Source organism: Drosophila sechellia, chromosome 3R (assembly GCF_004382195.2).
Source record: "Drosophila sechellia strain sech25 chromosome 3R, ASM438219v1, whole genome shotgun sequence".
NCBI classification, from domain to species: Eukaryota; Metazoa; Arthropoda; class Insecta; order Diptera; family Drosophilidae; genus Drosophila; species Drosophila sechellia.
Genome location: NC_045952.1, coordinates 9,896,031 through 9,922,719, shown reverse-complemented (window position 1 = coordinate 9,922,719; position 26,689 = coordinate 9,896,031). Strand labels below are relative to the sequence as shown.

At 43.8% G+C, this 26,689-nt stretch overlaps 4 protein-coding genes across 4 annotated transcripts; 2 read left to right on the top strand and 2 right to left on the bottom strand.

Annotated features, from left to right (window-relative positions):
- Positions 1–318: 318 nt before the first annotated feature.
- LOC6613725 (choline O-acetyltransferase) lies at positions 319–26,520 on the top strand. The gene is made up of 9 exons (XM_032722655.1): positions 319–445; positions 855–1,109; positions 18,183–18,262; positions 19,333–19,524; positions 23,026–23,787; positions 23,853–24,260; positions 24,328–24,474; positions 24,540–24,740; positions 24,947–26,520. The coding sequence occupies exons 1-9, from the start codon at positions 319–321 to the stop codon at positions 25,142–25,144; spliced, it is 2,370 nt and encodes a 789-aa protein (XP_032578546.1). The 3' UTR covers positions 25,145–26,520.
- Positions 1,022–13,713, top strand: LOC116801669 (vesicular acetylcholine transporter). Its single transcript, XM_032722641.1, has 2 exons — positions 1,022–1,109; positions 7,339–13,713. Exon 2 carries the CDS (start codon positions 7,710–7,712, stop codon positions 9,435–9,437), a length of 1,728 nt encoding a protein of 575 aa, XP_032578532.1. The 5' UTR covers positions 1,022–1,109; positions 7,339–7,709; the 3' UTR covers positions 9,438–13,713.
- Positions 19,698–20,657, bottom strand: LOC6613727 (peritrophin-55). The gene is made up of 2 exons (XM_002038161.2): positions 20,548–20,657; positions 19,698–20,466 (listed from the first exon to the last, which is right to left on the bottom strand). The coding sequence occupies exons 1-2, from the start codon at positions 20,555–20,557 to the stop codon at positions 19,778–19,780; spliced, it is 699 nt and encodes a 232-aa protein (XP_002038197.2). The 5' UTR covers positions 20,558–20,657; the 3' UTR covers positions 19,698–19,777.
- Positions 21,791–22,732, bottom strand: LOC6613726 (vegetative cell wall protein gp1). Its single transcript, XM_002038160.2, has 2 exons — positions 22,638–22,732; positions 21,791–22,564 (listed from the first exon to the last, which is right to left on the bottom strand). The coding sequence occupies exons 1-2, from the start codon at positions 22,642–22,644 to the stop codon at positions 21,915–21,917; spliced, it is 657 nt and encodes a 218-aa protein (XP_002038196.1). The 5' UTR covers positions 22,645–22,732; the 3' UTR covers positions 21,791–21,914.
- Positions 26,521–26,689: the final 169 nt, after the last annotated feature.

Here is a 26,689-nt window from a genome sequence, read left to right as displayed (position 1 = left end):
CAAATAACTACATTTGGTCGGTGTGTGTGTATTTCCCTGGCTGAGAAGGAAAAGTGAGGAAAACTCAGCAAGTAAGTCCCCAAACTTGCCTTACATAAGCCACACAAAAATGGCAAAATGGCAAAAGCACGCAATGACAAAATGGGCGCAAAAAATAGGCGCAAAAAACAGTCGCAAGACACACAAACAAACAAACAAACAAGCAAACCAACAACATTTGCTAACCGACAGGTGAGAGCGAGCGGCCAAAAGGAAATTGATTTTCTCCGCACACTTCAAATAGAATCTTATTCAAATGTGCTCAACTGGGCGAGAGTAATGGGCCTGGGAAAACGGGAAGCGGGCCAGACGGATGAGGGGCAGGATTTGCCAGCCAATTGGCTATCGAATGCCCGGCGGAGGCGCAGGCGCATGCGCAGATGTCCTGCGCCGTGGAAGGCGCAAGGTGGGGAGCTCCAGCCTTCCAGGCTGAATACCTACTGCTGCTCAACGCTTTTTGGCAAGCCGTCGCCAGACAGAAGTTACCTTTGCTCCTGCCCGGACGACTGAACGCACGCTGCTGCTGTATCGCCGTAGTCGCCGTCCGTCGCCTGGAAAAAGAACTCCCCGGAGCTACATTGTATAGCCAGGAATAGAAAAAAAATCATAAGAAGTATAATTTTTTGTGGACGAGCTCAGCCAGGGAAATCCAAGCGAACGAGCGGTCGAGCGTTGCGGTTGCATTGCGGGTAGAGTGTCAGTGTGTGTGTGTTTTGGCGTCGGTGTGAGCGTCTTGGCGATCGATTAGCGCGCGCTGCCCTTTTACATAATCGCAGCGAGAAAAGTCCGCGCGCTTTCGTGTGCTTTTGGGTGATTTTGGGTGATTTGGGCGATCATCCCAACCGACAAGAAAAAAAAGGGGCCAAACCAAGCGGATCCGAAAGGAGCGAACGTGGCGTCCAACGAGGCCAGCACCAGCGCCGCGGGCAGTGGCCCGGAGTCCGCCGCCCTGTTCTCCAAGTTGCGTAGCTTCTCCATTGGCAGCGGGCCCAACTCGCCGCAGCGCGTCGTCTCCAATCTCCGAGGATTCCTCACCCATCGCCTCAGCAACATCACACCGAGCGACACAGGTGAGCAACATATATAGTTACTGCTTGGTTGGGACTTGCATAACGTGGCTGGGTCATAATTAAAATTAAACAACATCTAGTCGCAAGCACACTAGAGCACTGGGCCCGCTGGCCAAGTGGTTCGTCCTCGTCCTCAAAGGCCTCCCGCTCATCAGCGTTGTCCTTTGGTTCACAAGTGTGGCTATATATATGTATATATATATATATACACATCTATGTCTCTCTGTGTGTGTGTATTTTTATGGACATGGAGAGCTCGTTCGGGAGCTCGACACTTGCCACATTTCACAGGGTAGACACATTTTATTTATGGCCCCAAAACAGCACGAGGAAACCGAAAGCCGTAGGTTCGTAGGTTTCGTTTCACTCAATGGGTATCCGTGGAACAACATGGGAACACGAAACGGAACGTAACGGAATGGAACAGTTACCGTTCGACCGCCTACCGTCCAAGCTCAAAGACTTTAGCTCTTATGTAATTCCACGGACTGTCCAGGTGCCATTTCACACAAAGAAAACTTTTTGTATTGAATATCTAGCAGTTATAAAAAATAATTTCAAATCACTTTTAAAGTTCGATACGAATATATATATATAATATATAAATAAATAAATTTACTGCAGTTTCTAAAATTTTCATTGAATATTTAAAAATGGTTTGTAGGGTTAGTAAGCTTGCTCTTTCAGAGAAAGAATTTTTGGGATTGTTGATAACGAATTAAAATTACGGATTGTTTAAAGATACATTTTTTCAAATCAATTCTTTCTTTCCAAAACTTAGAATTCGAGGTAGTTAATAAAGTTTTTGACAATGGCACAGTTTGAAAGTATTTTTATAATATTAAAGATTGTGACTTGACTGAGTACTTACTTTACTTCTCATGAATTTATAGCCAAGTTACTTTCCTTAGATAATTTTAAAATGCTACTTATTTATACCATTCCTGGCGAATGGTAAAAAACCATTTCAACACTGCCTTTATACATTTTTTTTATTCTAAAGAAATCTCCATTGGCACTTAATGCCCGAATTCTTCTGCTCGTCGTTGTTTTAGGACTTTTCTGCGGTCACCAATTGAGAATCAATTAGCCGAGAATCGCAAACAACTGCCTTTATTAGATTGCGTTGGCTAATCAAATTTGTGTCTGCCGTCCCATTAAATCATTAAGATCCTCCTCTGGTGGAATGTGTAGAATGTGTCTAGCCGTGGTCCGGCTGGAGTTCATAAAGGCTGCCGCCACCACTACCACTACTGTCATCCATGGGCCAAAGGAAACGCCACCATGCCGAAAGCCACCTGCCAGAGGAAGCAATTTTCTCTGGTGCTGCGGCTGCTGCATAATGAAGGCAATAAATATAAATTTCACACACAAACACAAACAAGACGACGCCGTCGTCATTAGATTGTTTGCCTTGTAGACGCGTTTGTAACGCTGATGTGTTCATAGCGGTTTCGTGTCAAAACAAAAGGGGGCGCACCACCACCCAGTCACCACCACCACCAGAAACCACCGAGAAACTACAGACCGAGTTCCTCCTTCTATATTTTATGCCCATCTACGGCAGCCCGAGGGGATGGAAAAATGCCAGAAACAAAGGCTGGCAGGAAGGTAGCTCGTAATAAGCTAAACGAGAAACAAGTAACGCATTTGTCTTGATGCCGTCTGATAAGAACGCGCCCGGACATCTCGAGGGTTGCCCGCTCGGCATTGAGCCATCAGGATTCGAAGGGGGGACAATGCGGCAAGGGGCTGGCGGAAGAAAGGGAAAGAAGGTGGAGAAAGGGGATGGATCTGGACCAGAAGTTGCACCCAAGTAGCGACATCAAAAGTCGTAAACGGGCCGCTGATGGTGTTGTTGATTGCTCCGCATTTGCCAAGCTACAAATGGTTACATTTTAGGCCCTGGGTTCGATGCTGGAAATTAGCAATTTGCCAGGACGAATAGGATATCGCAGTTATCAATCAAAAGTGCACGCAGAGAAAAGTTGGGTATACTCGTATATAAAAGCAAAATATACTCTCGAGCGTAAACTATTCAAATTTTACAGCTGATAACTATGTTAAAAGCTTGAATTTATTTCTACGAAAAGTTTGTTATTATATATCCTTTAAATCTCATACAAGTTAAAATATATGAATTAAATAGTCATAGTTTAGATTCATACTTTCGAGTGGCTTGTAGTTGAAATTTGAAAAAGTTAGAAATTGTTAGATGTCTGTTATACATCAGTTGATGTTGTATCATCTTCTGTCTATTGTTCTCTGTGCACAAAACTACTTGAAACACGAACTGCTGAATGGGAGACATAAAGGTAAATTACTTTTATGCTGCAAAAAAAAGGCATTGAGTGCGGCAAGTCCGAGTAATTTATGTGGAAATCAATTTGTAATCCAACGCTCATAGTTGACCAAAAAGGGATGTTCGGTGGAAACTGCACATGTGTGCAAAAACACGGACATTAGACACGCACATCCACACGGGGAAGAACGAGAAAGAGGAAACCATTTGGGGCTCACTCCCCCCCAAGTGCCCCGCCCATTTAATGTTTTGATTTATAGACAGATCCCACCCCCAACCCCACACTAAAGGAGCTGCTCCATACGCCCCGTGGTACCATCAGTGCCACCTAAATGGCGCCCTTTGTGCGCTCGTGCTCCTTTATTTCCATTTCGGGGCAGCTGGAAACTGAAGTACGGATCCTCGGGCTAAGTGGCTGCGTGTCCACTGGGAGTTGATAAAAGCACATCAGCGCGGCAACAATAAGAGCAATAAAAACAAGGACCTGCAGCGCAGAGGGTTGCTTACAAAGGCAAAAGGGGATAGATACCCTGTTTAAATTGACATTTTCCTTCGTTCCAAAAACTTTGGCAATTAAAAAAGTGCTTTACTAGCCAAGCTAAAGCCAACCCGGTAAAATCGATTGCACAAGAATCGCAAGACCGCGACAAGACAATTAAACTTGAAACAGAAATGTCACTTGGCAGCTGGAAGAGGGTTAAGGTAACGCTAGCAACGCTGGCCAAGTTAATCGATCAAGAGTGGCCAAGGTGAGGCTCATTAGCTGGTCACAGTTCATTAGAGCCAATTGCTCGGGAACGTGTCTTAGCCACATACGAACTACGGCACTGCTGCCCACCCCCAACAGAACTTCAACCCTTCGAGCCACTTGAATAAAGCAGCTTACACCACTTGCGGGGAGTTTTACAAGTTCAGTACTTATGAAGATGGGGTTGGTATCTCGAATCCAAATCCATATTGCGGACCTAACACTTGTGAGGATTTTCCGCCGGCTTTTGTCGAGTGCGGCTTACCATAAATATTATGATATATTTTATTTGCTGCCCCACCTTTGAAATTGGCACTGTAACGAAAAACGAAATATATTCTAGATTATTAATTTTAATGGCATTCGCTGCGTTGCCTGGGCAATGGCAAAGCGCCAAAGCTCACAGTTACATGCCATCTCATTGCAAATTCAAGTCGAACGAAGCCCACGATATAGTGTTTTTTTATGTCTTACCCTTCAGGGGAGCGAGGGCAGAATGAAATTGTATTTTACGCTGATTACCTCGTCAGACAGACGCTGGCACACCCAGGACTAAAAAAGCGAATGTAATTTCATTCCCCTTTCTCGCAAAGCAAACATCCTTTGCTGTTGCTTAAAAAACGACAGGACGACAGGCTGCGGATGTTCCCAGGGTTACGGGGCGGGTGGCAAAAGTCGGCGATCATCCTGCCATTGAAAAGGCTAGTGGGTGTCTAAGTGGGTGGAGCTTTAAGCCTGGCTGAGAAGAAAACACTTCCTTCAATTGCTGCCCCAGAATCCCATTTCGTTCTTTGTTGTCTGGCAGAAGATTAAATTTTGGCTTTGCCTAGATGGATTGGAGCTAGAAAACTTAAAGCCTTCTGAATATTTAAGGCAACACCTGAAGCCCCTGAAGCCCCATAGCTAGCCTATTATTTATGAGACACCAAGTAGAAACTACACTATGCTTCCTTCTCTGGAGCCTGGGAAAACACATGGGCCGTCATAATTTACTGCGGTCGAAGCTGCATAAAATATGATGAACGCTTGGCCTGCTAATTGAACCAGTCGGAAGTTGCCACTCGACCCCAAAAGGAGATGAAAAGGAAACCCAGCAGAAGCTGCAACAAAAGGTCAGGCGAAACGACTAACTAAACTCACGCAAAGCAAATTCACGACCACAAGCCAACCGAATTTTCCATAAATGTTCGAGCATTGCCTGGGAAATCCATCAGCTGTCCCGGGAGCTTTGCCAGACAGGGCGGAAAAATCAATAAAATTATAAAAGCGTAAATACAAATTGCTAGCTCATTTATAAACAGACATAAGTAGGTGTGTTCCTTTCAAATAGGTAAATATAATAAAACTTCTTTGAAAACATGCTGAAATATTTATAGGAATGAAAGAAGCAAAGTTTTTGATGTCTTGTCATGTGCACGAGTTCTGTGTAACTTGAACAGCTTATATAATTGTTTATCATACCATATAAAGATTAACATTATTTTAATATTCCGATAAGACCTTCATTCAGTTGCGAAATATTATATGTATCTTAAAGACATATATTAAAGTATAACTCCGTTCAAGGTTCTTTTCCTGATGTTTTGTTATAATATTCCCTTAAAATACGTGAGATACATTGAATGGTCTGTTTAGTGGGGACCCTGTTGTAATCAACATGTAGGCACACGTTTCTGCACTTGACTTGAGCAGCAGCTGCAGGCGCTCGACCCAGGAGCAACCCCTGGTGCTGATAAAAGCCCGACAACCACCAGCACCACCGCCGCACCAGGGTCAAGTGCGTCCACCCACCTGACCCACCGGGCCTCCTCCAGCGGATTTTGTTGTTGGGGGAAAGCACTCATGCATGGAGAAAACTCAAAAATTAAAGTCGCTGGATGAAAAATAAAAGCGAGAGCCCCACACGGTCGCAAAACATAATTGACTCATGGACAGCCCGGGGGCTGTTGCCATATACATTTATGTATGTAAGAGTAGCTAGGTGAAAGTGGGTGGGTGACCAGGACAGAACACATGGCTGTCGGGGAGGTTTGGAGCAGATACACGGGGACGTGGTCATGAAAATTTAATGATAAAACGAAATGTTTTTGTTACGTCTCGCGTACACCAAAGCCTCATAAGGGGCGGCTCTGAATTTGTTTGGATGGGGATGGTGTACGCCACATAGTAGTAGCAAAAACAAAAAAGTGGGGCAGGGGTCATATTTATACGCAGCACACGTCGTATTTTCATGTTTACCCAAATGGGGTAGCTGGTCGTCGAGCGCTAGAAGGTAGATAAATGTTGAAATTAGATCGGCATTGATAGCCGGCACAGCAGCGATGTTAGCTAAAGGAAGTTTTTTAACACCATGAAGCCCTAATGAACTTAGGTGGCTGTTTTTTAAGCATCAGTCCAAACTGTATTACTTTTCACACAAAAACAATGAATCATTAAAATCTCACAGATAATTCTTTATATTAATGCCTAATGCTTACTTACGTTTAAAAAACTAAATTTTGATACTTTAGTATATGATTGTCCACCGATTCTCTTCGGAAAATTGTATTCCTTATTTAAACACAATGCTTGGGTGAACTTAAGCTCCCTTTTGTTCGCATTCAAGTATTTTCTGATGTCGTGCAAGTTGAGTGGGTCTTTTTTTGTGAAGTAAAAGCAATAATTATAATTACTGTGTCGATGAGTGCAACCGCGTGGCTCTGAGAACACTTGGCTCCGCTTACATGCCCACAAAATCCAATTAAAATAATTGCTACACCCTTATATAATCACCCTGGACCCACAAATGTGTTCAATGAAATAATTGTAGAATTTACTTTACACGTACTTTTCGGTATTCGTTTTATGATTGAAATGTGTGTCCCTCGAAGAGAAGAACCTAAAACTGAAAGATATCCCTAATCCTATGTAATCGAAACAATGCGAATGCCACGAACTAATCCTAATAAAATACAATTTCTGTTCACCAGCAGGCAGCCTTTTGCAACACAGAAACAACATTTCAATCATAAAATAGACCCAACTAACCAGCTAATCCTAGTTAAGAGTAAGAGAGAGAAAGAAGCACATGTGCGAAAGAGAGAGTGCTGCTAAAAAATTAAGAAAATAAATGTAGCACGGCAATCAAGCAACAAAATTAAAGAAAAGACTAACGAAATCTTGTTTCTGTGTCGTTAAAGGTTGTTCACTGGCATGCCAACAACTCGTACACCTCCAACTACAACAACCACACCAAAACATGTAAAACCACACAGCAACAACATCAAGAGCAGGAGCAAACAACACAGTTAACCACAAGCAACGATAAACCACCTCAGAGCGGGCAATTAGCGGAGCGGAAACGGAAGCGGCCATATTTGTAGCAAGAGCTAAGCAATTTCCGGCTGTAAGAATGACAGGCCCGCCGATCGGCGCATAAAAGCTTTAAGGCAACAGAGAAGAGTACAAAACAAGAAAAGGAGAGACAAAGAGAGAGGGGGAGGAAATCCCGAAGGAACTGGATCAGAACTTTGTACACCTCAGCAGTTGAAACTAATTAATTGCAACAAAAATGGCCTCATTCCAAATACCTGTTATCAACCTGGAGGTGCGCGAGGTCAAGGACATCGTGTGGGAGAAGATCCAGGAGCCGGTGAACCAGCGACGCCTCATCCTCGTGATTGTATCGATAGCCCTGCTGCTGGACAACATGCTGTATATGGTGATAGTGCCGATTATACCCGACTATTTAAGAGAGATTGGCAGCTTCGATGATGGGCCGACGCCTCCGCCGTTGAGGGATAATATCACGGGAAAGATCATACCCGTGCATCATGACCATCACGGGCAGGACTCAGCCACGGGCATCCTATTCGCCTCGAAGGCCATTGTCCAGCTGATGGTGAATCCCTTTTCGGGCGGCCTCATCGACAAGATCGGCTACGATTTGCCCATGATGATCGGCCTGACCATCATGTTCTTCTCCACGGCTGTCTTTGCTTGTGGCAGCAGCTACAGTGTCCTGTTCTTTGCCCGATCCCTGCAGGGAGCCGGTTCCGCCTTTGCGGACACCGCCGGATTGGCAATGATAGCTGATCGGTTTACCGAGGAGAACGAGCGTTCGCAGGCCCTTGGCATTGCGTTGGCCTTTATCAGTTTCGGATGCCTGGTGGCGCCTCCGTTTGGCGGAGCGCTCTACCAGTTCGCCGGAAAGGAAGTGCCCTTCCTGATCCTGGCGCTGGTGTGCCTACTGGACGGGCTGATGCTGCTGCTGGTGATGAAACCGGTCAAGGAGGCGATGAAGCAAAGCAAGGATGTGCAGGACCAAGTAATACCCATCTGGCGTCTGCTGATGGATCCCTATATTGCCGTCTGTGCCGGGGCACTGACCATGTCCAATGTGGCGCTGGCCTTCCTGGAGCCCACCATCTCGCTGTGGATGGAGGACAACATGACCACGGACAACTGGAAGATCGGCATGGTCTGGCTGCCCGCCTTCTTTCCACACGTTCTGGGCGTGGTCATTACGGTGAAGATGGCCCGCAAGTATCCGCAGCACCAGTGGCTAATGGCCGCCGGTGGATTAGCGCTGGAGGGCTTCTCCTGCTTCATCATACCGTTCTGCAGTGGCTACAAGATGCTCATGCTGCCCATCTGTGTGATCTGCTTTGGAATTGCCCTAATAGACACGGCTCTACTGCCCACACTTGGTTATCTGGTGGACGTGCGATATGTGTCGGTGTACGGCAGTATCTATGCCATAGCGGATATATCCTATTCGATCGCCTATGCCGTAGGGCCCATTATCGCCGGCGGAGTGGTGGAGGCCATTGGCTTTACGGCTCTCAACTTCTTGATAGCCTTCTCGAATCTGGCCTATGTGCCCGTGCTGCGAAAGCTACGCAACATCTATGACTTCAAGCCGTTCGAGAATGAGGCCAACATCCTGATGCAGGACCCGCCCAACAAGGAGTACCAGACCTATGTGATGCACGACCAGAAGCCAGTGGAGGGTGGCGTCAAGAACCATCTGGAGTACGGCCAGCAGTATCAGCAGGAGCAGGAGACCAATCTGGATGACCAGCAGTACGAGTACCAGCAGCAGCAGCAGGGATACCAGCAAGGATATCAGCAGGATCAGGGCTACCAGCCGGGCTACCAGGAGCAGGGCGGCAGCTACGCTCCGCAAGGCCAGCCCCGTGTGGCCAATCCCTTCCAGCAGCAGCAGCAGCAACAACAGCAACAGGTCCAGAGCAGAGGTCCTGCCGCCCCAGCGAATCCCTTTAGGCAAGGATTTTAAACTATTGCCCCACATGCCCAAAGCAAAACAGATACTCCTAGTTTTAAATCGTGTTCTTTTGCACACCTCCGTGTGCAATATTCTGTTCTCTGTTGAACCCACTCTAATCTAGACACAAGACACATACACATATATTATTACTATAGACATATAGGCAAGTGGTACGTACACTATAACGAGCATTACATGCAGATAGTTAAAATAGCAGCTAGTTAATGCCTTGCACCGCACCTAGTTTTGTATCATACACGAATGTTAAAGCAACCGAGGACAGTGATGGGTACGGTATGACTTGAGTTTACTTGGATGTGGAAATGGACCTAAAGGATAGAAAGCTTATTTTTTAAAATCCAATTCAAAGTTACAAAATGAACTTTTTTTAATTAACAAAGCTGATACCAAAAAAGGAAGTTAATACAATATAATTATAATATCAAGCTATTTGTAAAGATGACATTATATGCGAAGAGTTCATTATTTCGAAATGCCATAAAAATCATTGTTTCAGTAACTATGAAAGCAAAATGCAATTTGAAAACTCAATATCCAATATTCCTATCCAAGTAAGCCGCCAAACTACCAGGCCTAAGAAATGCCCATCACTGACATAACGCATATATGCTATATAGAGCGGTCCGATCGGATCGCCTATGCCCTATACTCAGTACTCATGCAGCCGTTTTCGTGTCTATCAGTCAGTGAAGCTAGAGAAACCAAAGCCTAGTCATAGATAGTTGATAAGGGGAGGATTCGGACTCGGTATCGAACTCCCGCCCCATCAAGTATACACACAAGTATCAGATATTATATACACGCATACATATATATATATATATCTATATACAAGCTAGCTGTGTAAGCAGCTCAGCTGACCAGAGGACCACTTTTGCCCGAGTGCCGCCGCTAGACAAGCAATGGCATCCATATCGCAGACATATCACAAGATGCACAAATCGAAACCCTCCCACGCCCGCTGAAAAAAAGAGGAACTCCTTCGGGTGTCATTGTGGTGGACTTGGGACGAGAGTGGATTCCCGGCCAGAGGGGCTATATGATTTCCGGTTTGAAAAGCATTATGAGTTGAAAGTTTCTTAAACATAAGACACAACCAAGGTAACGATACATATCAGAGTCTCGATGGCTCGCCTGTTAAAATTACCAAAAGTGATATTACTTATTGCTACTAGTCTATATACAACATACATACATATATCGTGTCATATCGATAGCATACACAACTAGTTTTAGGACGTACATGAAGATGTGTACATAAGTTATACAACAACCAATGGAAACAGAAATCAATTGAGATTTAAATTCAAGTTTCATATTTACCTACCAATCAATTATTATTTGCTTGTTGACTCTATGTGCACATGGGCAGTTCCATCCATGGAAACTGCCGCCATAGTAGATCTTCGATAGCATAGCATAAATGTGTGTACCTTGTCTATAAGATAAAGATAAACCTAACTGAATAATATGAACATATTTACTAACGATTATTGTAGTCATACAGTACGGTATTTTAATTCGTTTCGACTGCACCACTTTTTAGGGCAGTTTACTGCCCCTATATTATACACCATTTAGTCGGACCTAAGATCCGTCATATCGATAAGTAAATTGATCTTTTATATACAATTCAGCATGCGTATATGGATTTCGGAATATTTATCTACACTTTTCGAATGTGTTTAGTCGAAGTTTAGAGTTGATTGCGAGTATATCACAGACGTTCTATATCCGTAAACATATCAGTCAAACGGCCATTTAAACACTAATGATGATGATATTAATTTAGCGAAATCAATTGGTTAGATCGCAGTCTGCATAAATATACACTAACAGAAATGCACTGATTTTGACGAAGTTACAAAATACGTTCATAGGATTTTAGAAAAATGCTCGTTTCGATACTTTCATTAATTTTGTTTTAGATAAACAACAACGTTATCTGTTTTTATGGATTACCCGCTTTATATTTAATTAAATTCCATTATTTTCCCTATTTTACCGACACTAAATATATGTACTTAACAAATATATACATAGTTCTACAAATTTACAAAACTGTAGAAAGGCTCTAACTATAATATGAATTAAACTCATGAAAAAATCTCCCATCAAATGTATCAATTAAAACGAAGACGAGTAGTGGTGACAAAAGAAGTGTTAAAGCAACTACATATTTATATATAAAGCGAAGATGAATAAAAGCAGAACAATTAATATAGTCAAATAATATATATTATTATGTAACATATTATAACCTTGTTTATTTAAGTAGCTAACAATAGAATTTTAATAACAACTAACTAAACAATATATATGAACATGTATAACAAGACACCGAAAAAGCAATATTTATATAAGTTTCCTTTGAAACAATCATCTAAAAACCACAATGCCAGGTCTTAAAGTCATGTAAGGATTGAAATTCCGTTTAAAAATAATTAGACATTAACTTTAGTGCGTTCCTTTCACTAATATATGATTGATTTTTACATGACTTTCGAAACTGGACGTAGATAGATGACAAACAAATGAAAAAACATGACAATTTCAGGCATTCAAGATTTCAATAGATTTGAACAGTTTTAACCAAAGTTTGGTAGAGCGCAACATGTATATGAATCTTCCACTTTTGGTTTACAAATAAATATATACATATATGAATATACAGCTTAGGAATAACCATCACACTATGTACTCAAAGGACGAGGACATTGAAGGTCGATGGTGAAGAGCCTGAAGGATGTGTGCAGCAGTGCCGGCAATGTGTAATAACTTACTAAACAAATAAGAGCAAATGGAACGCATAAACTGTATGTGTTACGAGCAAATAATTATAAATATAAATATTAAAATAAAAGCGTAAGAGAGATGTATGATAACATACATATAAGTAAAATATACATTTATAAAATGAATTATTAAACACGATAGCAGTTAATCGAGTGGTTATACTCTGCGTATTACAAGTGTTGAATGTTCAATAGCATTATATGAATTATGAATTATATGCAATAACTGTGCGCTATGGATAATTAATTAATGAACAAAATTCATTTTTAATATCGAATATATACTAAATGATATAGGGATTTTACCTTGGCAACAAAACCAGTAGCACACAAAAATAATTTCATATTTTTTCATATGAGAATTGCCTCTCCGACAGTTTCTATGTGTTGTGCGTGTGAAGAACGTTTTAGAAAATTTAATTGTATACCCTAGACAAAATAAAGTGAAGCCCACAAAGTTATGTAATGCCCCCCAGTTCGGTTTTGTATTGTATATAAGGCATATTGTTAGTTTCGAATGTCCTTTTTGGTAGAAGTCAAACTGTTTCAAGTACATACTTACATAGATGGTACAGAGCTAAATTATAACAAAGATCTTTGCAATTTGTTTCGGCTAATGTTATAGACGTTTGTGTTACATATCTAACAATAATTATAACGATAAACGGTGGAAATTATAATACAAATAATTAAGCAAATGCAAATCAGAAGAGTAACTCAAATTTTACCAAATATCCAAGTCCCAGTTCTGTAACGTTGCTGTTCAATTTCCAAGTCTATCCATCTATATTCTATACGTAATTATGTTTGTATCTGTATATCACAACGTTCTTCAACTATCCCCAAAACGAAACTAAGCAAACTAAGTGCTATGCATATCAAAACGAACGAGAAAGCGAATCGATGTTCGATGTTCGATGACTTAACAAGGCTAAAACCCAAAAAAACCCTCTATAATCAAATGTAAGCAATAGGGAAAGAAGCAGGAACTGCCTCGAAAACCAAACACCCTTCAAGTTCGGATCGATGTGTGTATATTTTCCTTAAGATTCATTCACGGCATAAGTCCGCAAAAATTGAAAGCTTAAACAAATACCAAACTGGCATTTGCCGGATTTGTTCAAGGGTAAAAATATACAAATAGAAAACTCGCACACATGACTCTATAAACGTATTTGAACTGCATCGATGAAAGGGAATTCAGAATGGCAGTTGCCTGCTTTTGGCTATTGGAAAATGCAATGAATAATGAATTGGACGAGCAGAAAAAATTATAACCGAACGTACATTAAAGCATACTGATATTGTCATGAGCTATAGAGGAAAGATAATGCATTATTACAGAGCGACACACCCAACACACACCCACAACCCATACTACACACACCCAACCACCACAACAGAAACAGAGGACAAACAACACAAAACAAACATGTACTATTGAAATATAATTGTTAACCATGAAAAAACGAGTCTTTTCTTAATGGAAACTGGCAGCTCATCCGATCTATTAACGATTAATGCAATTAATTAGCTAATGTGGGCGAAAAAAGGGACCTTCTGTTTCGATTCAAATCGAGCCGCATTGTGTGTACACCTGGTTTCTGGTTTCGTGCCAAGTCGGAACTGGGAAACTTTGGCATTCTAGCATTCATCTCCCAGCTCTGGGGGTTAGTATGTGTACCTATGGACATCCCCATCCAAAAAAAAAACCCACGAACTTTCCGGTGGGGAATTGTGTGCGTGCCCCGGGGGCCAGAAATTTGTGTGGAAAATGATTTTATGTTTGCAATTTCCATTAGCAACTTTGGCCCGAGTCACGAACAGCCAACTTTCGTCTACTTATTTATTTCGGATTTTTGGGGGTGGATGCCCCAGGCTGAGATACGGATTCAGCCGCAAACGAAAGGTGGACCGATTTTCGGGCGTGTCGGCCCAAATATTCTGACTGCTTGGCCGCAAACCGCAGGCCAAGTGCAAGTACAAGTCAGCAGAATAGCAATCTCCGCCACAATGCCCAAGCAATTTACGCTTTCCGCTTGTTTCAATCCGAACAATTAAAAGAGTTTCCAATGCCACAATGCGGCAGTTAATTTGAGTTTGGCGCACAAAAGTATGCTAGGCATTTGCTGCTGAAAAGAGAAAAATCCCGGCTCATATCCACAAAAGCGCAGTGAAACAACGGCGCTAAGACCGTAAAGGATTTACGGCTCAATTGCGATGTGCGTGCGATGGCGATGGCGACGGCGACGGGAGCCCCACCATGCCCATCGACATCCCCCATCCTGGTCCAGGTCCACCCTTGTGAATGGAAGAAAGCCCTTTACGAGCAGCAAAACCGAACAAAAGGAGGAAAACTCATTCACTCGACCATTCATCGCTTGTTTCGACATCCGACAATGTTATGACCCCGCCAGCCGCCAGCCGCCAACACTAAAAAAATTCGTATGATTGCAATACGCTTTTCAAAGATAAAACATCTCACTAAAATTAAAGTTATAGTGCCAGCAAGTTTAAAAAAAATACTAAGGGAAGTATTTGATTTGTTAAAAATTTATTTCTTCTTTTATAAATAAATATCTCTTAATATAACATATTTATCTAATTAATTTTTTAAAAAAATTTTATCGAAAAGCCAAAAAATTTGAAATCGATTGAAATACATTTCTTGATCAGCCCGAATTATATATATTAAATCCGAATCGCTATGGATACGCCTCAATATCTAATAACTTTTCTTGGCAAAATGTTGTCTAAGCTTTCACCCCTTTTATTTTCCCAGTGTATCTTCTTTCACCACCGAACACTGGTACCAGTTGGTGGCTGCGGTTTGGGGTTCCGGCCTGTTCGACGGGTGTTTTATGTAGTCGCAACGTGTCGCGCCCTCGTCCTGCCGCCTCCTTGGGGTGCGGATTTGTTTTGCCTTTTTAAATTCTTCTCCTTCATTTGCTCCGGTTGCCGGCATCTGCTATTTGGACTGGTCCTAATGAGCTACGGCTGAGCTTGGGGTCGACTGTAGCTAAATTGGAATCATGCCGGCAGAAACATTATTTTTCATTGGGATTACATTTTATCGCATTGTCTGACAGGCGGCAGCAGTTGCCCGTCGTTGGTGCTTGCTTCGTCCTTTTTTTGTGGAATGGGCAGCTCGGAATGTCATGAATTCGAGCGTGATTTTTGCAGCTTAATAATGAGCCCTCGGTTTACTGACGCGTTTTATTGGCCAGCATTTAAAGTAGGGGCGTGTTGGCATTAAGCCCAAGATTCCTCGCCGTTAATGTGTGAAATGTCTCCGGAATATTGCCATCCCCATAATGGGAATGGGAATCCCATCCCGTTCCCATTATCCAATATATTCAACCATAATTATAACGAGGCATCGATCTCTATCCGCAAAGTTATGACTGCGCACAAATCGAATCATGAGTTGGCACAAAACTGACAGATACGAGCAAATTGAAGCAGACAGCTACATGGAAAGAAATGGAAAGGGGAGCATTACTTTGGGGTAAGTCCCCAAGTTCCGGAACCGGAACTGCGCTGTGTCTGCCACCGAAATTATGCATGAATATCTGATTAGCCGTCTGTCGGCCTAATCAGAAATCCTGGCCAGCAATCAATCAATTGGAAAAGTGTCGCTGCCAATGCATACAATTAAAGGTGACGCAGCAGATACATTTTTAGCTCAAGGAAGGGAAACCAAATGGGACCCATTCCTATTTTAGCAATAGTATTTTATTTTATTTTTATTTTAATATTATTTTACATTTTTGTACATTTTTTATTTATATTTAGTATAGATGACAAACTCAAAGTTTATGATTTTGGCATTAAGTCCCGCAACTGGCCCCATCAACCTTCAATTCATTTTCATTTGGGAGGCTCATTTTGTATTTTCCTAGTCCTGGTCAGCGGAAAACTTGGTAATTGGAATTTATATTTGGACATCAAAGTGAAAGTAACAAGCGCCATAACTTTTCCCCCCAACTTCTTGTAAATTTATATTTGCTCTATGAAGCGAGCGAGATACAGCTACCCCAAATCCATTAGCCAGTGAGATGAGCGATGGGCCACCCCAGAAAAGAGTGGCCCCAAACCAGAGCTTTAATTACTTAATTTGAATTTCTCAACGACGCTTCCTAATACAATTTATTACAATTTGCTGATGGGTGGATGGCTAAGATGGGTGACCCCGGACAGGTTACATTTTGTGGTTGCTGTTGTTCCAGCTCGGCAAGGACAACAAAGGAACGGACGTTCAAATTGCCGCCACGTGACTCCATTGTGTGATTACCTCCGCCAGCTATGCAGTTGCTCAACTAGGGCATCTTTAGCGAGATAATGAAAAAAGGATAATAAATTGTATTAAATTTGACATCGTTGTGGGTGAGTCGCGTGGCTCTACCCCCACTTCGGTTCAAAGGGAAATAAAGGCCTGTTTGCCGTTTCTGCTCGTTTTCCTTTTATCCCGATTGCCATAGAACAATTTTATTAATAATATTATGATTGTCCTGCCACTTCGAAGGTGGGTGGGGTCGATTTAGCTGGAAATCAAACAGCTCCACTAAGCTAGATGGCCGTGCTTCAAAGAGCTCAATGCTTTGACCCTGGAGTGGCTGATATGTCCCCTTAAGTGGCAGGAAGTTAAGATAAGAGGCTTGTTACCTTTGAAAGGAAATGTATTGAAAAATGTAATTTCTACATTGTTTTTGGGCTATGCTCTTTATTTTACTGCCCGTAAACTCGATCTATAGATTTAAATCATTTAATCGCTTGCGCTCGCATTTGCGGAATTCTCGACGAGTGGATCGTGTAGCTCCATGTATGGTACGGATAACCATGCTCATCTCATCTTAAATATATTTTATTATATAAATACATATGTGCATATTATATACTTTTAGTATTATGAATTGAGCCTCTTCTCACTCTTTTGTCGAAATATCCAAATTTTTGTTGATAAACATAAGTTTGTCCATAAGTTAGTAACAAATGATTGATGAATAATAGATGATGTTTAATTAATAATAGATGTTTAATTGATGAAAGGGCGAAGAACAACAGTCATTAAAAACGCTAAAAATCGTCCGATAAAATGCGCTTAAACAGCGGCGATTAATAAAAATTTTTGGTCTCCTTTAACGGAGTTTTTGGGATGTGATTCACAGATGAATCGGCGGTGAATGGAAATACAGGATTGATTGTTACACTCTTAGTTTTACGCTAGCTCATTTTGGCCATCCAATGTATGGCATCTTGCGCATCATGTTATTCTTATGTCTTTGGCTCACAATGGTCCCAAAGTTCCCAAGACCTTCTTGCCTGAGCCGGAAATTCGAGCTACTCGGGCGCAATGGCAACCGGAAGTGCTTATACAGCTGAATTACAGAAATGACAGCTAAAGTTTTTATGTGTATGTCAGGAGCCAGAAGGCGGACAGTCAAAAGGAAATGGGCCTGGCTTTAAGCACGAGAATTTTCAGTTTCCTCTGACCAATTTTATTGTATTTCGCCGGCGGAAGCCTGGCCAAGACAATAAATGGCAAACTAGCACGAATTTGTCCGAATCTATGTGTGCTTTGATGCGGGTTGTGGGTCATCGAGGGGATAATCGAATGCGAGCTAACGGAATTTGAACAGCAGATAAGGGAAATCAAGTTAAGGGTTGTCGAGATCCGATAATTTTGGTCTAAAAAAAAGCGAACTACTCTCGGTGACGCATAGGCTATACATCTTTTTTTTTTTGGTGGGGCTGTCAGCCGATCGATAAGGTCGGCATATTTCGGATACCCCAAAACTCTTGAGGCTTGTGACAGTGATTAACTAGTTCGTGACTGTAGTCTAACGATTGCGGCAAATTACTCAACCATTTAATTTGGTGTTCAACAAGTGGTTAATCAGCGATTGTCGTGTCGCTTTTGTTTTCTTTGTTATTTCAGGATGGAAAGACTCGATTCTGTCGATACCAAAGAAATGGCTCTCAACGGCCGAGTCTGTGGACGAGTTTGGATTCCCTGACGTGAGTAAAATTGATTAAACCATTTCGAATTCGCCTCCCCATTTCTAGCAAATATTTGCCCTAGGGCTAAACTCGACTGTTACTTGAATAATTCAAAGACAAACACTCGCTCAGACGACAGACTAATCCTGTTTGTTATAATTACAAATGCAAATAACGAGGGCTTTTGTATGGCAACAGGAGCTCGGGTAGCTCCTGGCAACCAACCTGCCTGCGTGCAAACAAGCCGGAAAAACCAACCTTTTCGAAACCCAACCCCCCAAAGCTCAAACCCTCCCACCCTCTACCCTCTACGCCCCCATACTCACCTGGAAAAAAAGCACAGCAGCCACAGTAACAACCCCCGAAAAGCAGAGTTAGACATCTAAATTGTAAACCGATGGATGACAGGGGAACCCCCCAAAAAAAAAGACAAGTGACAAGAGACTGGGTATTCGGATATAACAAAAGTTTCAATGGCTTTGAAAACGGAGAACACGACGTATCCGGAAGTCAGCGACATGCTGATACCTCGTCGTTTCGTTGTTAAGTGGAAAACTGTGTTTTCGCAGCAGGTAAATCAAGGTCGATGGATAGATACATTTAAATATGAAATTGCAGTCAGAACTCCTGCATGCAAAACCAGCTGCTTTGAAAATTCGGCAATCGATTGGATTGCAGACCTCGAAACAACGATTTTCCCACTTGGGAACTCCTAGAGAAAATCTCTCAATTAAAGTTTCCGGTCGAGGGTGGAAAGCAGAAAACGGAAAAGGAAAAAATGTCAAGGAGTGGAGCACAATGTCAGATTCAAGCCATTCCATTTCTTTTTCTATTTTTTCTTTTTTTGATTTGAAATTTGGCTCCCCAGGGCATAACGTTTTTGTACGAGTATTGCTGGTGGCAGGACAAGGCAACTTTCCATTTGACGCTCGATATTGTCATGCATACAAATGAGGAAATGGGGGGAAATTCCCGGAAAAGCCGGGCAATGTCAAGTGTGGAAGAGAAATAAAATTGAATTTGCAGCACCACGCAGCTTACTAACCCCATCGAGAACCCTTTGTCCTGACTCCGTTTCGTTGTTGCAGACTCTACCCAAGGTGCCCGTTCCAGCACTGGATGAAACGATGGACGACTATATCCGCGCCCTGGAACCGATTACCACGCCGGCGCAGCTCGAGCGGACCAAGGAGCTGATCAGGCAGTTCTCGGCTCCCCAGGGAATCGGAGCGCGACTGCATCAGTATTTGCTGGACAAACGCGAGGCGGAGGATAACTGGGTGAGCATTGAAAGTGATGAGTTTTGAAATCTAAATAAAAATGCAAAAATAAATAGGTGCACTTTTTGGCAACAAACAGGTTTATATGTCTATGCGTTTTCTCTTTTATAGCTTACAATCAGATTTTCTTGTAATCAAACTAATATTGGTGCTTTGAAAAACTAAAAATGATATCCTTTTCATAATGTGTGTGTGTGTCAACACTTTATTCAGCCAACAAATTTGGGGTTTTGGATAGAATCAACTCGAGGACTTAATCGGTGCTGGCCGAAGGTGCGGTCGGAGGACCGTCGTTGATGACAGGAGCTGTGGGCGCGGGCGTCACCGGAGTGGGCACATTGTTATCATTGGGAGAGGGGGGCTGGGGCACGTAGATGGTGGTGCCAGTGGGGGTAATGATGTCGTCACTGCCGGAGGCCGTGGTGCTGCTAGGAGAATCAGTTTGTGGTACGGGCACCGTGACGGTGGTGGACTCGCCAGGTGCCGCAGTGGTGGACTCGCCGGGTGCCGCAGTGGTGGGGGCAGCGGTAGTTACAGTGGTGGACGCGGTGGTGGGAGCAATGGTGGTTACGGTGGTGGGAGCAATGGTGGTTACGGTTGTGGGGGCCACAGTGGTGGCGATGGGCACACAGGTCACGTCGATGGGCAGACTGCTGCACTGGGCGCTTGGGAAGTAAGTGTCGCAGGTCATGCATCTCTGCATGGCATAGTTGAAGGAGGAGCCTTGGGCACAGCTGGTCGGGACGGCGGTCAGCACTGAGACACCGGACTGCACCTGTGTGGTGCACTGGTAGTACAAGGTCGCGTTCTCGTAGTTGGGCAACTTGAATCCTGCCTTATTGCATACAACAGGATCAATTTTTTCCGTATACTGAGGATCGTTCTTGCATACGGCCTGGGCTTTTCCGGTCATGGCCACCACGACGGCGAGCACAAAGATCACTTTGGGATTGAAAAGAATACGAGGAGAATGTGGTTGATGGGCTGGCTATATCCTGTTGGCCTGTGTGAGATGCTGCTTACCGGCTTTCATGTTGATGGTTTGATTTTCGGGTTACTTGCACGACTGGAGAAGGAATGCGTCTGGCTGCTAACTCGGCTCACCGATCACTGATGCATTCCAGCCAGCTGGAAAGCCTTTTTATGTGGAGGCAGCCCATGCTAGGCACGTTTAATCAGCCCGCTTCTAGATTAATTCGTGTCTTGTCGGACCGGGTGCGAAATTGAAATCAGCAATGCCAACCAACCACGACGCTTAATTGCGCCTTAGAGTCGTTGGCCCGAAGTCTCGGTAATCTCGGCCAGATAACAACGGGGCGGAAACTATTCCGAATCTGGGTGTCAAGTGAGCAAGCAAGCAATAGGAACTTCTCATTCCGAGTGTCATGTCAATTAGCATCGCAAACAGATCATCTGTGGAGGCGGCGATCCCATTCTTACCTGGTAAATGACTTCATGATATTTTCTGGGGAACTCAAGTTCTCAGCACTTTATCACTGGCATTCAGATAGCAGCAGCAGTGGTTGCTACATAAGGTCTATGTTTTGTTCTGGGGAAGCACTCCGTTCACCCTGATGGTAATTCCTGAGCATTAAATTTAGCAGTTTAATAATTAAGGTATACAATCATTGAAGGTTTAGAAATCACTTAAAGTATCTGGATTGGTAAACTTATGAAAGTGTTATTTCGATGTTATCGAAGTTATCATATCTTAAACCTGCAAAACTTCCCACATTAAAAGGTTTGATTACAATTTTTATAATGTATTCCCAATAAACAGATAACATGCGTGTTATACACCAACAACTTTCTCGAACTTTTCCACGATATATTGGGGTGCCTTCGAGTAATATCTTATAGCTAGTTATAGTCACCATAATGTACCATATAATAGCATTGATTTTGTGTTGCCCTGAAATTGACTTCCTTCTCCAACTACGAGTATATATCTCGTACCTCTCACTGCTATTTCTTGAATTTGCATTTTAAATGTAAGTAGATAGTGTCAAACTAATGACCATTTATGGGCGGAGTACACCAATAGTTCAGTTCTCACTGGCAGCTCCTATCTGTTCGTCACTTTTTCCTTTTCGTTTCACATTATCGAATTCGGATGTCTTTGGCGGCCTATCAAAATATTCCGTGCCTAACAAGAAATCGCAATCAATTACCCAGTTCTGACTCCCTACCGCGATAAGGAAATTCTGGAAACAACAAATGCCATTCCCCCGAACGCCCCCATTCCCGTCGAGAAATACGAACGAAAGTCGTTGCCAGTTAGATATTTAATTACTTTAGGTTGCTATTTAGAGTAGTGAATGAAATTCCGCTTGCTGAACGATGGACATTGAACTGGCGATCTTCGTTAGGATTGGGATTGGAATTGGGATTTAAGCGGTGGCTGGCTTCTTCTGGGCCTTGCTGGGTGGCGTTGGCTTCTTGGCGGCCTTGGATGGAGTCGGAGCAGCTGGCTTCTTGGGAGCGGCGCTGGGCTTCTTCGCCATGGCTGCCTTTGAGGGCACTGGAACGGTGGCCTTCTTGCCGGGCTGGGGGACCGTGACCTTCTTGCCGGGCACGGGCACAGCTGGCTTGATGGCAACGGTGGGTGGGGTTGGTGGCTCTGGGGCCGGGGTTGGTGGGATGGGGTGCGCCTCAACCTCCTCCTCATGATGCTCATGATGCTCCTGGTGCTGATGGTGCTCCGGAGTCTCGGCCTCTGGCTGAGACAGTGCGGAGATCACTGGTGGTGCATTCTCGATAACGTGCATGGTGATGGGAGCAGCGGTGGGCAGAACATCCATCGGGGGAGCTGGGATGTAGTGGGCGGGCGACACGCACTGCTGGAGGACAAAGGTGAAGACCTGGCCGGCCGGACAGTGGACAGTCAACTGGCTGCCGTAGACGCTCGGGCACACATAGTACTCCGAGTTGCTGTGGTAGCTGGGCCAGCGGATGCTGATCTCACCGCGGGCGCACTGCAGCGTGTAGTCCAAGCGGGCCTGGCTCAAAGCCAGCAGGCTCAAGAAGCACAATGCGAATACTGGGAGGATCGAAAAAGAAGAAGTATTTTATAAGTCAGCTCCGCATACTGTAGGGATCTTTTCGCATCCTACCTTTCATCTCTGGGCTGCGTCCGTTTTGTTGGTTATCCGTGGTGCTTCGGGGGAACTGTGGTACTGCTCTTTCAATGGCCCACTTACCATTATTTATACTACTTCGCATCTTGCTATCAGAAATCAGAAATCAGAAATCAGTGATCAGCTATCAGCGATCTCCGCGTGATGCTACGAGATAGACACTCAAACCGCTCCCCAAAAAATTCCAAAAAATTCACAGCTAATTGAATTTGTGTCGAACACGACAAGGAAAAATATCAACCACTAACAAGATTTTCATGTAAAGACCTTGGACAGATAGAATTCGAACATATCTCTTAATATTCTATTCACAAAGTCGACTAAAAGCTCATTTTAAGACAGTAAGTCCTTTTTTTTTGAACAGGCCTATTACTACTGGCTCAACGAGATGTACATGGACATTCGCATCCCTTTGCCGATCAACTCGAATCCGGGCATGGTGTTCCCGCCGCGTCGCTTCAAGACCGTCCACGACGTGGCCCACTTCGCCGCCCGCCTGCTGGACGGCATCCTGAGCCACCGCGAGATGCTGGACAGTGGGGAGCTGCCGCTGGAGCGGGCCGCCTCGCGGGAAAAGAATCAGCCGCTGTGCATGGCGCAGTACTACCGCCTGTTGGGCTCCTGTCGTCGGCCTGGTGTTAAGCAGGACTCGCAGTTCCTGCCGTCGCGGGAGCGACTGAACGACGAGGATCGCCATGTGGTGCTTATTTGCCGCAACCAAATGTACTGCGTCGTGCTGCAGGCCAGCGATCGTGGAAAGTTGTCGGAGAGTGAGATCGCCTCGCAGATCCTCTATGTCCTCAGTGATGCCCCCTGTCTGCCAGCTAAGCCAGTGCCGGTGGGTCTGCTGACCGCCGAGCCGAGGAGCACGTGGGCACGGGACCGGGAATTGCTTCAGGAGGACGAACGCAATCAACGCAATCTGGAGCTCATCGAGACGGCACAGGTGGTTCTCTGTCTGGACGAACCGCTGGCTGGGAACTTTAATGCGCGCGGTTTTACGGGTGCCACGCCCACTGTTCATCGGGCGGGGGATCGGGACGAGACGAACATGGCCCACGAGATGATCCACGGCGGAGGCAGCGAGTACAACTCCGGAAATCGCTGGTTCGACAAGACCATGCAGGTAATGCAACTTTAACTTCCTTAATTTATTTAATTTTTATTTTAAATAACTAACCTAACTTTCAGCTCATTATTTGCACGGATGGAACCTGGGGCCTGTGCTATGAGCACTCCTGTTCCGAGGGCATTGCTGTTGTCCAGCTGCTAGAGAAGATCTACAAGAAAATCGAGGAGCATCCGGACGAGGATAACGGTCTACCGCAACACCACTTGCCACCACCGGAGCGTTTGGAATGGCATGTGGGTCCGCAACTGCAAGTGCGCTTTGCCCAAGCCTCCAAGAGTGTGGACAAATGCATCGATGACCTGGACTTCTATGTGTACCGCTACCAGAGTTACGGAAAGACCTTCATCAAATCGTGCCAGGTCAGTCCGGATGTGTACATTCAGCTGGCCCTGCAACTGGCCCACTATAAGCTGCATGGACGTCTGGTGGCCACCTATGAGAGTGCGTCCACTCGACGATTTCTGCACGTAAGTATGCCGGCATCTATACAGGAAATGTAGATCGGTTTCATCATATCTGTACAATCATTTCCAGGGCCGCGTGGACTGCATCAGAGCGGCCAGCACGGAGGCATTGGAGTGGGCGAAGGCCATGTGCCAGGGTGAGGGTGCAAACGTGCCCCTGGAGAGCGATCGCGAGGATGAGGAGGAGTCGCGCAAGGTCAAGTTTAGCATTTACAGTGTGGGTATTCCGGCGTTAAGCCACCACCGTAAACCGAGTAACTTATCTTCGCCCTCAACCCACAGAAGGATCACCTCCGTGAGCTTTTCCGGTGCGCCGTCGCCCGCCAGACTGAGGTGATGGTGAAGAACATCCTGGGCAATGGCATCGACATCCCGCTGCTGGGTCTGCGAGAGGCCAGCATAGAGGTCACCGGCGAGATGCACGAGCTGTTCAAAGACGAGTCCTACAACATCTCGCAGTGCTTCCTGCTCTCCACCAGTCAGGTAGTAATGGGCCAACAGGTCCTCGCTAATAAGCACCACTCTGCACTCAAACACCTCTGCACCACCTAATCAATTCTTGCACCCCAGCACCACTGAGCACAAATCAGCTACACAAAAGTAGGTATCGGCTAGAATGAAGATTTCTTCTGGACTTGGCATACATGTATTTGGGATCGTTATAATGATCTTCTTGAAATACCATTCAGGTGGCCTGCTCTACGGACAGCTTCATGGGATACGGACCGGTGACGCCACGTGGCTATGGCTGCTCCTACAATCCACATCCGGAGCAGATCGTCTTCTGCGTCTCGGCCTTCTACTCCTGTGAGGATACCAGTGCCTCGCGCTACGCCAAATCGCTGCAGGACTCGCTGGACATAATGCGTAATCTACTGCAAAACTAGACGAATGTGGCCAGGATTGGGGTCCACCAAAAAAAAAAAAAAGAAAACATATCAGTTAATGTACCTAAGCAGGTTAGCGAACGAAAGTAAGTAAGTGTAACTAGCGACCACACGGGCGTTTCATTTGTGACCAAGCACCACCAAGCGAGCCACCCAACGAGGGGTGGGGATCTGAGGAATAAGATGGATAACGATAACGAAATCGGAATCGAAAACTAATGTCAATCACTATCAAGTTGAGACAAAAAAACCAAAAAAAAAGAAATAAGGCAACTATACGCAACCCATTCGCTTTACATATCCGTTACCAAAGTATCCTCGTAGTTTGAATTAGAGCAACTCTAGTCAATTAAATGTTTTAGAGCCGTTTTATGCGCAAACTGTTAGTGCTGTTATCTAAGTGTGTTAATTGTGCTATATTAAATATGAGTGTTATACCAATCACTAACTAACTTAGCAGAGCTTACGAACTTGTTTACCCCCACTGTCCGCGAATTATGGCGAGCAAGCCCAAAAGTATGCAATACTTTTCGTTACGAAAGTTATGTTTCAAATACGTTCTATAGTCGTTACAAAAGATACTAGCTAAAGCATATACTAAAAGTACTATCTGCGCTTGTTACTGCAATTTCGTTGTTTGTTTGAGGACTTATTACAAGAAAAAAAATTATATAGTGTCTGTTAATATATTTCCATATATATTCGTGTTTTAGAGAGCAAATGGTATACCGTAACTAAAGGCTTTTTGGATGAATATATATATCTATATATATATATATGTATGTACAACCCGTAACTGAATAATGAAAAGAATGTAGAGGAAAATATAGAATACGCGTATAGACTTGAGACGTAACAATACATATCAATAAATTTACATACATCCCAGGAAGGCAAATAATGCCCCACGGCGCAGGACGATTTCGAAAGATATAGATACATATATATAACCTATGTGTGTGTTTGTTAGTCTGTTCGAGCCGTTAGCAAAATAAAAAGATGTTTCGATGGCCATCCAAAGCTGTCAATAATCTGCAAAGAATATATTATATACATAAATACTATACGTATGTTATTTACAATGGAAAATATATGAGAAACGTTAAAGGACAACCAGATACTTATATCAAACTAGTTGCTGTGTTCATTGTTGCTATATATGTACTATATGTATGATTATCTTTTAAACTGTTAACTACGTACTATCCAACTAACTATGTATCCGTTATTATTCGATCTGTGTATCATTACGTTACCATACTGTTCTTTACTGTAGTTAAGTTTGACTCGTTTCCATATGGCCAAGAGCCGCAATTAATGTATGCAAAAATAATCACGAACCGTATAAATTGAAATAAATGCATTACAAACCAAGAGCACCATCATTCCTGACCTACAATTGATCTGCTGGTGAATGAAAATACTCCTACGTATATGGATTTGGATAAGGCGAGCGGACAAATTGGCCACGTATTTTCAGTGACTTCCAAGAATAGATAAGTCGTCGTCTTCCGCTTGAAACAGTCATGAAATCCGAGCTGCGCA

Excerpts from the sequence above, each read along its gene's own strand:
- LOC6613725 (XM_032722655.1), top strand. The coding sequence starts at position 319 with ATGGGCCTGGGAAAACGGGAAGCGGGCCAGACGGATGAGGGGCAGGAT. Across the intron at positions 23,788-23,852 it reads GGTTCGACAAGACCATGCAG|CTCATTATTTGCACGGATGG; the intron begins GTAATGCAACTT and ends CCTAACTTTCAG. Across the intron at positions 24,261-24,327 it reads CCACTCGACGATTTCTGCAC|GGCCGCGTGGACTGCATCAG; the intron begins GTAAGTATGCCG and ends AATCATTTCCAG.
- LOC116801669 (XM_032722641.1), top strand. The coding sequence starts at position 7,710 with ATGGCCTCATTCCAAATACCTGTTATCAACCTGGAGGTGCGCGAGGTC.